General features: G+C 39.5%; 2 protein-coding genes across 2 annotated transcripts; both read right to left on the minus strand.

The window, feature by feature from the left end:
- Nucleotides 1-749: 749 nt before the first annotated feature.
- Nucleotides 750-3,125, minus strand: LOC149172241 (uncharacterized). The gene has a single exon (XM_089426243.1). It carries the CDS (start codon nucleotides 3,123-3,125, stop codon nucleotides 750-752), a length of 2,376 nt encoding a protein of 791 aa, XP_089282369.1.
- Nucleotides 3,126-5,494: 2,369 nt separating this feature from the next.
- On the minus strand, nucleotides 5,495-7,970 carry LOC149172242 (replication protein A 70 kDa DNA-binding subunit A-like). The gene is made up of 5 exons (XM_089426245.1): nucleotides 7,578-7,970; nucleotides 7,423-7,479; nucleotides 6,433-6,769; nucleotides 5,945-6,291; nucleotides 5,495-5,785 (listed from the first exon to the last, which is right to left on the minus strand). Exons 1-5 carry the CDS (start codon nucleotides 7,968-7,970, stop codon nucleotides 5,495-5,497), a joined length of 1,425 nt encoding a protein of 474 aa, XP_089282371.1.
- Nucleotides 7,971-11,097: the final 3,127 nt, after the last annotated feature.

Consider the following 11,097-nt stretch of genomic DNA (forward strand, 5'->3'; position numbering starts at 1 on the left):
CTTTCATGGATGTGAATTGTTATCTTAAGTATGTTCCTTATTTTCTTTAACAATTCAATCGCTGGACGCAAACGGTAAAGTGGCATTGATTGTTGTGGCATGATCCTTGTCTGCATATCTTGTAATGTAAGTTCTTGTTGCTGAATTTCTTTGCAACACTCGTACAACCTTCGTAGGTAGCATGTATTCATACATGTTGCCATCCAAAAAGGAAACATTGTAAGTGACAATCAATATGTTTGACGATTTTGTTTGAGTATTCGAAATAAATTAAACGATTCCAAATGAGTATAAAACCATATGAAATTAAATGTAAAAGCAAGAAATCTATGTGAAACTTCGTTATGTAGTGAGTGGTGTTTACCATGTGGGTAATTCTGGAAGACAGGTTGTATGATTGGCTAAAGTGGATTATCCTGGATAGATTTTGATGCAAGGAATGATTCCTCTTGCTGTCTACACTTAAGATATGGATTCCTGTGCATTTGTGCAATGCGGGAGAATGGGAATGCTGGATTGATGTGTATGTCTGCTAGTGACCGCACCCTTGAGATTGCAGTGAATGTTAGCCCTTGGCGTTCTCTAGTGCCGATTTCCACTGTTGCTTTGTCTAATGCCATTCCTTCTGACTTGTGTATCGCTAAAGCCCATGCCATTTGAAGTGGTACCTGACGGCGTGCACCCCTTGTGATGGGAGGAATGGGTACATATGTTGGGTGTGAAATGTCCCACGGTGTTCCTCTGTATTGTCAAAAGTCAACAACCATAAAGGATGGTAATGCTGGGGGTTTTGAGTCAATTGAATAAAATATTGAGATGACCTTCCCAAGCGCGCCATTGACAAGGCCTGCATGTACCCATAAGTTGCTGGTGAGCATAACTTTTTGTTCACTGCATAAGAGCACCTTTGTAGGTAGGTGCTCATCTTCTGTTGTAGTAGGAGTTTTCTGCCTTTGTTGTTCCGCAGAGCAAAGTGCTACTGGGATGTTCAATTGTTTGAGCATTTTTTTATTATGCAAGAAAACTGCGTTGTTTGTTGCGAATAGGTGCATGGACTCGTCGAATGTGCATTTCTCTTCATGTGTAAGAGATGAACTTGTTCTTGACATTAGATGTTGCCAATCTTCAAGTGTAGATATTCCATTCCTATGATTTGCAAGTATTTTCCGGAAAGCAACTTGGGACGATCTAGCTCCTTGTTGACGGAAAACGGTTGAAAGTGTTATAAACATGTCGAAGCTGCGCCAAAGTGCAGTGCCACGCGATGTCCCAGCATATAAAGGAATGTCTTTTACAGGTGGTAGTTGGCCTAAATCTCTGACAAGGATAATTGAGCGATTACCAAATGGTGTATTCCGATGAAGAGGGAATGCCTCTCTTAGACGATCGTCAATGCGAGAAAGCATTTTTGGACCGATGAAGCTCATTTCATCAATGAGGATGTATTCTACATGATGGAGTTGCTCTTGTAGGTATAGGAGCGGCTGGCCTTCGAGAGGATGCATTGTCTGGATAGGGATATGAAGGGCAGAGTGAATTGTGAGGGCATTTATGTTGAAAGCTGCAACGCAGGTTGGTGCAAGTAACAATAAAGGGTTTTTGTTGGCTGGCGAGTTTTCCACAAATGCTTGGTGCAGGCATTTAATCAAATGGGATTTTCCTGTGCCAACTGTTCCTTGTACGATGATCTTCCGTGGGGATTTTGGTGAAGGGGTTTTGAAGTGTGTAAAAACAGCGGTGAAAGCTATGCTTTGGCTAGGGGATAATGTATGATCATGGGGAAGGTTGGAAAATGAATGATGTTGGTTTTGAATGGGTGAGCGGTTGAATTCAATGAAATTGATAGCAGTTTCTTGCAAGGGGAAAGGGACAGTATTTTGTGACCAATTGTGGTTGACATCAAAGTCGCGGTAGCCAATCATGTCGAGGTCATCAATTGCAATATTGTAACCTGGGTGTAGTTGAGAGAGGATTTGCCATTCATTCATTTGCATGGAATCAGGGGGTGTGTGTGGGGTAGGTTGATCTTCAGTAGGTGGGTTTTGTGGGTTTTCTGGTTCGCGATGGACATGCCATGGTGTATATGCACATTTTTTTTGCTCCCAGTGTGCAATAATTTCTGCATCAGTTGAACCGATATCATCAGGGAGTGTTCGAAAGGGGAAATACAAGAGTAATTCACTCCAACAGAAGGTGGCATAAGAAGGATTAGTAGAGGAAGGAATGACATTGTAATGAGGCAAGACATGTACAATCATTGGGGGGAATATGTGTTTCCAGTGGTTTCTTCTCCGCTGGGCAGAATATGACCATGAGCGAGCAGCTTCAAGGAGGGGCAGTGGTTCTAGGGAGGCAGGCCTGTTCATATATGCAACGATAAAGTTTGGTGTCGGACCAGGATTTTCAGTATCTTGCGAAACACGTTTGAAAACAACCCTGTTGACATTCAAAGAACAGAATGTACGGCTGCAAAGAGAGAGAGGTAGCTTTTGTAACATATGGCATATCTCTTGTGCACCAATGTCTCTATCTGCAATGGTTTCTGTAAGGAGTTTTCGGATGACACCACTAGTAGGCGCTTCTGGAAGGGCACTTTGTGATAGTCGCAATAGCATTTGACGGTAGCTCTCAGATCTTGTCTCCGCTTTTGTTGCATATTTTGAAATATATTTCAATACAACATGGCGAGAAAGGACTGGTTGGCAATCAACATTTTCTCTCCAAATAGAGAGTAGATCGGCGTTGTGAATATTCAATCTTTCATCATTGCGAGCAGGGACATAGGTTTTATGACCCTTATCATCAATGAAAAGTGAAGAAGTGGACTTCAATTCCCATGGTACTCCATATCGGCAGCTAAGCACATTGTCTATCTTACGAAGACAAGAAGATTCATGACACTTTGTATGACGTTGAACGCAGTTGACAAGCTCTGTGTAGTCTTCAAATTGATTGGACGCAAATATTGCTGATGTGTCAAGGAGACACGGGTTATGAATTGTTGACTGGTGAAGCAGAATAGTTCGGTGTTCTGCCTGACGTGGATTCCAAGCAGTTACGTAGTGGTTGAAATATTTCTGTGCATTAGCAACTTCTAATGCATTGTCCCAATCAAGTGTGTCCATGTATGGTGCATTTTGTAGCCAGAGGAAGCCATGAATGTGTGTGGATCCTCTGTGTTGCCATTCGTATCTGAATATAACATGAAGGGTACATTTAGTTAATACATGTATATGCAATGTATAAAATTAATGTAGAGGGATATGTATATTAAATAATACCTGCACCAGTAGTCGGTTGCATGGAGGCCTTTTTGAAGGATTTCTTCAAGGAAAATTGTAAATCTACAATGCATATATTGGGCTGTTAGATGTGGGTTTTTAATTATGTTTTGGATTTTCCATTGGAAGGGGTTGACTGAAGTGGAAGGAACACTGGTGGGCATGATTGTGTGCAAGTCATGCCATTTAGTATCAGCTGCACTGAGAGTGAAGAAGAATGTTGGGCTTCCTATTTGCGTGATCATGTCAGTCAGCTCAGATCGGCGTTTGTTCCAGAAAGACCGTGTTCCTCGTAGTGCTGACCCAAACCTCATTATTTACTCTGGCAATCTTGAATCCGGAGAGTCATGAAGACACTAGCGTAGGTCTGATACCGTTGTTGGCAAGTTGTTCTCAATGTACTTCTTCACGAAAACACTGGCTGTTGCTTGGCTACGATGGCGCATTAGAATGTTATAAAGATAGTAGCGGAATCTTGGGTGTTGGCCAAAGCGGTTATCATGGTAGTGCAGCAAGTGCAAAGCATATTCATGCATTTCAACTTTTGTAAGTCTTGGTTGCATGATCATTGCAATGCCTGTAGGGAAGAGTGTGGGGAATGCCATGGCAAGGAGGCCGATGGTGTTGTATTCATTTATAGCAGTTGGAGATATTGGAGGCCAATTGATAGAGCTTGTTGAACTTGAATGGGTCGAGTGAAAATAGTTACAAATGTGGTCACGTTCAGTACATGAATTTGGGAGGACTGGAACGAAAGAAGAGGGTTGGATTTCTAATGGAGGTAGCATGACATCAGGATTATAAGTGGAATCAGTAGTGGTTTGATGGGGTTCAAAAGAGGAGGTGGTTACACTGTGGAGAAGAGAAGAAATGTCTGTAGGGAGATCTGGCAGCGTAGAAATTGCAGATGAATTCAATTGAACATCACGGTAGTAAGGGTCATATTTTATTTTGTATTCAAGAGCTGCAAGGACACGTGATTTGCAAACGTAGAATTCGTAGGCCTTTTCAGATGGATTTTGCCTTTTCACAATGAGGATGTCTAAGTCAGAGAGCAGCCGGGGTAAGTATTTGGCAATACTGGTGATATCTTGAGGGAAGCTAATTGTATGGCCACTATATTTATATTGACCACCACGGGAATGAGTGACTTGTAGAATGGGGTTGACACGTGCGATGAGCATTTCTTCAACTTGTGTTAATTGGTGAAGGACATAGGGTTGTTCTCCAGGGTCCATGTTGTTTAGTTCAGAAAAACGATTGGTAGATTTAGATGATGCACAACGAGAACAAGAGAGTCTACCGTGGAAGAGCTTTGTTTTCATTCCTGGGTATGCTTCCTTGCATGTTGTGCAAACATGCAAGGTAGAAAGTCCATCAATCCTTTCTCGAAAGCGACGATGTTCTTCGTTAAGAGGAGGGTTATATTGGATATGATGAACGTGTGGTGGGTTGGTTTGTATAGGTGGGAGGGCATTTGAAGTGGGAAGGGATGTAGAGGAAGTAGTAGGGTTGTTGTGGTGTTCATAAAGTAGTCGATGTCGTGAATTTATTTGATCCTTTTGTTGTGCATAAAGAATACGCCGCCGCTTGTTTTTGGCCGCAATTTGATTGTTTGGTGGCATATCTAAACAAGTACAAGTAATAGTTGTTAGTTTTCATAAACAAGTAGTGCATGTTTGGTATCTCATTTTATTGGGTGCACATCCATTGTGAAATTAAAACATTATATTTTGAACATAGATTTAATTTTTTTTGTAGTTCAACATCGGTGAAGGTAGGTAGATTAGGTAGAAGGGAAAACATGCAATTAGGAATGCTATGAAATCATATGTTATTTCAACATCTATCATTGAGAGGAGAGAAACAAGACTAAAAATATTTCGTTCCCTTCTTCTTCAAATTTTTTTTGTTTGACATGTTTGAGCGATAAAATGCATAGCTTAGCAAGTAAGGGATCAATGTATAGCATGTAGACAATGAACGAGAAACATATGTAGTGACTCTTTACAAATGTTGATATTTATATTATGTAAAATTTAAATGGCAAACATACATATGTTGGAATGACTGGAAGAGAGTATTTGCACTGAGAACTACAGGTTTCATGATAATAACATGGGTGTGTAATTTACAAAGATGAGATAGTTAGATGTGTGGAAATGTTCGTTTATGTACAAACAGACGTGGTAGATGAAGCCCTAAGAAGAAGTTCAAAGGCAGCGAACAATAGTTCGTTTTGAAGCGGACAGTGCTTGAATGTCGGTGAGTGCTTCCTTGCATGTAGAGGCATATTGAATTTCTTCTGAATTGATCAGTATTGGTTGCAAGCATTGAACACCGTTGAAGTAATCTGTTTTAATGGAAAGTGTTAGCTGGAAGCGGTGCCCTGAAATCCGGCCACAAATTTCCTGTAGATCAGTTGGTTCGATAGAAAGTAGGAACAGGTCTTTTGTCGTGATGCCCATGAGCTCGTTCCCTGCATCATTGAAAACTGTGACGTTCTGTAGATTCCCGGTGTGGTCATGTAGCTCAATTTTAAGTTTGTAACGATAGTCACATTCTAGGAAGTCACCGTTACATTTTGTACAATGCCAAAGATTGTTAGAATGCTCCACAACCTTCTTCATGCATTGTTTTCCATTGAAATCTAGTGGACATGCTAGAAAGTAGAAGTCATCCATATGAAGAGCAGTAATTGTTGCTCGAACTGAAACCCAGATTGCTTTATCAGAGGGTTGCATGCCAGCAATTTCATGAAGCGTCTTTCGTGGCAGGGCACGTCTTGAAGCAACACCATAGTTTCTACTCAAAGATGGAGAAGAAGAGTTATAGCCGGTTTCATGGAACCATGCATGTAATTGCTGAGTTTCTTCAACCTGTGGATTTATTGTGAGAGTGCTCGTTGGTATCGTCCCTATTGTGGTGCCATTAAATTCAGACACGCGGCCTCCTTTGATTGCAAGAATTGGTGGGTTGTCGAAAGAGTAGAATTCAGAAAGATGCTGTCCTATATAGTCACAGTGGTCTCCCCATAATGTTACATCAATGCTAAAACCCGACTTGTCCTTTAGTATGAGTGTTTTCCTTAATGTTTCACTTCCATCTTTTCGTCGAATTGTTGATGTAGGTGACGTGGAGGTAACAACACCGATGACATCCACATTTGTATTTGGAGTTGCACTTTTTACTTCAACAATATTCTTGAAGTGAAAGCTCTGGTAGGGAAACGTTGGAACATCTGTAGGACATGGATTGATAGTGGAAGCAGCAGACAAGTAAATCTTCCATTTGTTCTTGAGGTGGTTGTAGTTTGGATTTTCTTCTCTTACTGTGCCATTTGATACAATGTATAGTTGCCCAACCTGAATTAGATTGTAAAGAGATTCGGCCAGTTCAGCAAATGCAGAAAGGTGGATCTCTTCCTTATCACGGTTGATAAGGTCAAATCCGAAAACTTTTCCTGAGCCTCGCACATTGTTGTATGCCTTCAATGAATGGATTCAGATATTACTTAAAAAAAATCTCTTTACAGAGATTGACTGTCTACGCATTCACCGGACTTGTATACCGTTCTCAAGGAACAAGTATTACCGGAAGCTCCTGGCAATAGACAGGCTCTGCCTCAGAGATTATAGAACAAACTCTCAGACTTTCCTAATGGTTCAGCCACTTTAGGTTCTCACCAGTGTCGAGCACACTGATGCGCAGGCTTCCAAACCAGACTCTAAGACTTACCAAACTCTTCGTGATGCAAGCAGTTTAGACACAAATGTCCGCAGATGCAGAGCAGGAAAAGTTTATGACTCTAAACTCTCTCGACCCGAATGCCCTTTACTTCGCAGCCGGAACATATTTATAAGCTGGAAGGGAACAAACATCCATGAGTGGGTCTTGTACAGACTGATGACTCAAAATAAAAGTACTCAGACAGATCTGGATAGACCGCCGAAAGCAAGATTCGGGCATAGGACAATATCGTCCTATGTTATCTCGTCCCTACTCTTTATCAGAGAGCCCGTGGCATGTGGGGACCGAATCTTAGTACCAACAAACTATTTACACAGAGGAAATTCATGAGTGAACCCTCGAAAGACTAAAATGACATAAAAGATGAGATTTGCAAATCTCAAAGATGTACAAAGTGGAGATTCCAGAGCGAGGGAATCCACGAAAGCTCGTCCAGCACCATAGTCGGCTGAAAAGACATCAATCAAAGGTATAGTAATCAATCTGTGGGTAAGTATAGTACTGGTAATTCCATCTTTCAATCAAGTAATTGGAATAATATTGTACCCATACTTCTTTTTCAGTTTCCCAAGTTGAATTATCATGAGGATCGGGAAGATCTAATTCATTTAGATTCAGGAAAGGATTGAGTTCAGGATCAGCTTGTCGATGAAAATCTTCGTAACCGGTACTTGGGTTTATTCTTCTGCACTTGTAGTGATTCATTACGAACCATCTCACATGGCCACATCTTCTGACACCATTCAGGAAATCTGTACTGCTGATATTTACCAAATCTCTTATTGATTTATCCAGCACTAAAACCATCATCGTGCTATTAGGACTGAAATTTGGTATTTTCATCATGCCCATGGAGTATGGTTTTATGAGTAATGGGGATAAGCCATATTTCTCCCACCAATCCATGAACCATTCTGGTACAGGATCATCTTCTTCCATGTCTTCTACTGGAGTGTCTTCAAACAAAAATGAAAACTGCAAAGAATAAAACATATTAGTGGAATAATTCTGCATATTCATTGCTGTGTAAAAAGCTTCTTGCTGCCTGTCTGAATCATAATTGTTTCTGTGGAGGTGATTGTCAAATCTTCTGAATGTTATATGACAACTGGTGATTCTGTTGTCATCTGCATGATCTCTTTCAATCACATAAGCAATGCTTCCAATTTGCCTTAAATAATCTAAAGCTTCAAGAGCTTCGCCATTTGCTTCATCTTGATGAGGGTCTGTCCAAAGAAAATCAATCCCTGTTCTGTACCTGACTTCTTTTATTGGCCGCCAATCTTCATCATGATCTAAAAGGAGTGTGTCTAGATTATATGAAATCCATCCAGAAGAGGTCTCAATTTCCACAGTATTTTCATGTCTTCTGATGAAATTACATTGCAGACTCATTATTGAATGTTCAGATAAAAATTCTTTGCTTAACATATCTGCAAATTTGTTCTTATCTCCTTTGACAAATTCAATGTCAAAACTATACTGGCTGAGGTGCATGATCCATCTTACCATAGCAGCATCTTCAAAATCACATCTATGAATTGCATATTTTAAAGCTTGACAATCTGTTTTGATAGTGAATTTGGTATAGATAACAAAGTCTCTGAATTTTTCTATCCCTAGACAAACTGCTCTAAGTTCTTTCTTCAGACTTGACCAATTCAGCTGGTTTTTAGCCCATAATCCTGATGCATATTGGCAAATTTCAATCTCCTTTTTGCCGCTGGGATTCTTTTGGCATAGAACTGCTCCCCATCCTTCATAGCTTGCATCTGTCATAATGATTTTCTCCCATTCTTCTCTGATAGGGGAGAGTGGCTGAATGTTTCTGACTTTTTCTTTTATTGCCTTGACTGCTTGTGTGCAATCAGTATTCCATGGAATTGGATCCTTTTGAAGCCTTTTGTTCAATAATTTTCTTTCTTGTGCACAATGCTTCAGAAATTTAGAAATGTAATTTAAACTTCCCAAAAACCTTTGCAGTTGAGTTTTGTCCTTGATTTCATCAGGGAAGTGATCAACAAAATTTAAACTTCTTTGGATTACAGTATAGGATCCGTACTGTATATTGTAACCCAAAAAGTCTATCATTGGCCGGAATAATTTCATCTTGGATTCTGATAATACTATACCCATTTCTTTGACCCTGCGAAGAAAAATTTTCAAATGCTTAACATGGTCAGCAATATTATCAGAATGAATCAATAGATCATCAATATATTTTTTCAGGAATTCTTCCATTCCTTCAAAGGTTTCATCCATTATTCTCTGAAAAGCTGAAGGAGCATTGATCAAACCAAATGGCATGATATTCCACTCGTAATGTCCCTCAGGTACAGAGAATGCAGTCTTCCATTTGTCTTCTTCCTTGATCCCTACTTGCCAAAAACCAGATTTGAGATCAAATTTAGAGAATATCTTGGATCTTGATATTTGGGCGAGTATGGAGGATGGTTTTGGCAAAGGATATGCATCATAATCCAGAATATTGTTCAGAGGTTTATAATTTACAACCAACCTTGGTTTTCCTCTGGCTATTTCAGCATGTTTATTAACATAAAATGCAAAACATGCTATGGGGCTCTTACTCTTCCTGATAAGCCCTTTCTTCAAAAGATCTTTAATTTCTTCTCTGCAGAGTTTCATCTGTTCTTCATTCATTGCTACTGCTTTAGACCTTCTTAGTTTTCCACTGAAATCTTTTTTGAGAGGAAGTTCTACCTCTTGTTTCTTAATATGCCAAAAGGCATTTGGATCATCTGAACAACATTCTTTGAACTGGGAAGTGAGTTTTGCTATCTCAGAAGCATACTTTCCATTGTCCAAATGTTCTTCTGTTTTCAATACTTCCCTTTTCACTTCCATTTTTGCCAAAAGATTTTCCATTCTTTCAACTCTCTTAATCCTCATTGGAGAATTAGAATTTATAAATGGGAAAAAGACTTCCTTATTATCAAAATTAATAAAATATCCATACCTCTGAGTTCTTGCATCAAATTTTGCTCCATGCATGCTAAAATTCTGAAAAAATGGTGTCCCGAGGTACATTGCACAATCCAATCCTGGAACAACAGGACAAACTAGATGAACTCCAATTTTTTCTGTAAGCAGAACATCTATTTCTGCTTCATGCTTTGTAGGGATGTCACCGCTTGCAGTGATTACCCTTGGACATGTTGTTGGTCTTCTATGATGCATACCAACCACTGTATCACTTACAATATTTAACCTTGAACCAGTATCCATAAGCACTTTCCAAAACTCATACTGGTGTCCAATCTTTACCTTCATCTTAACACAATACATGACATCTCTGTTCATGCTATTGCATCCAAAATCTGTTCTTGCTACCTCTTCTTCTTCTTCTTTATACTGCTGTTGAACTGGTCCTTTATGATAGGTCCAGTTCTCTGTCTTTCTTGAGATTGGATCTTGGGATGAAGAGGCAAAAGGAGCTTGTGCATTTAACATCTTTAGGCTTAACTCATTGTGCTTTTCAACACACAATCTTCTATTCTCTTTGATTGTTTTTCTTAGTTCTTTTATTGCCTGATGCACTGCAGGCAAAGTCTGTGGCAAATCCTCTCCAAAATCTTCATTCTTAAATTGTCTGGTTAAGGCTTCAACAGAGAAAAGAGTAGCAGGAGGCACATACCCTTTATTTGGAGAGTTCTTTGGAGTAGAGGGTGATTTCTTCAAATGTTCTGTCAGCAAAGATTTGTACATTTCTTTCATTTGCGGATCTGTAGCAGCCATCATTTGTGAAAAAATATTCTTACTGATTTCATCATAATTAGTCTTCATCATCCTGACTGCATTGCATGTACAAATATCAGGATCATCACAATCACAGGATTTACATTCTGTACAATGGGGATCATTACAGAATTCTTCATCAGATGATTCATCTGAATCAACAAAATTAAATTCATTTTCAGATTCTAAATCAGAAGATAACAATTCATCACAACTACTAGGAAGATAGAATGAATTTATCTTTCCTTTCTTATTTCTATACTGGACTTTCTTTTTAGAAGAGTCTTTCTTTTTATTTGGACAATTTGGA

The sequence above is a fragment of the Pinus tabuliformis genome, chromosome 4_2 (genome assembly GCF_031772625.1).
Source record: "Pinus tabuliformis cultivar Carrire ecotype Pingquan chromosome 4_2, CPIR1, whole genome shotgun sequence".
Taxonomy (NCBI): Eukaryota; Viridiplantae; Streptophyta; class Pinopsida; order Pinales; family Pinaceae; genus Pinus; species Pinus tabuliformis.

Coding starts and splice junctions, on each gene's coding strand:
- LOC149172241 (XM_089426243.1), bottom strand. CDS start 3,125: ATGGACACACTTGATTGGGACAATGCATTAGAAGTTGCTAATGCACAG.
- LOC149172242 (XM_089426245.1), bottom strand. CDS start 7,970: ATGGAAGAAGATGATCCTGTACCAGAATGGTTCATGGATTGGTGGGAG. Junction 7,480..7,577: donor AAACTGAAAAAGAAGTATGG/GTACAATATTAT, acceptor ATGTCTTTTCAG/CCGACTATGGTGCTGGACGA. Junction 6,292..6,432: donor TACAAATGTGGATGTCATCG/GTGTTGTTACCT, acceptor GTGACTATATAG/GACAGCATCTTTCTGAATTC.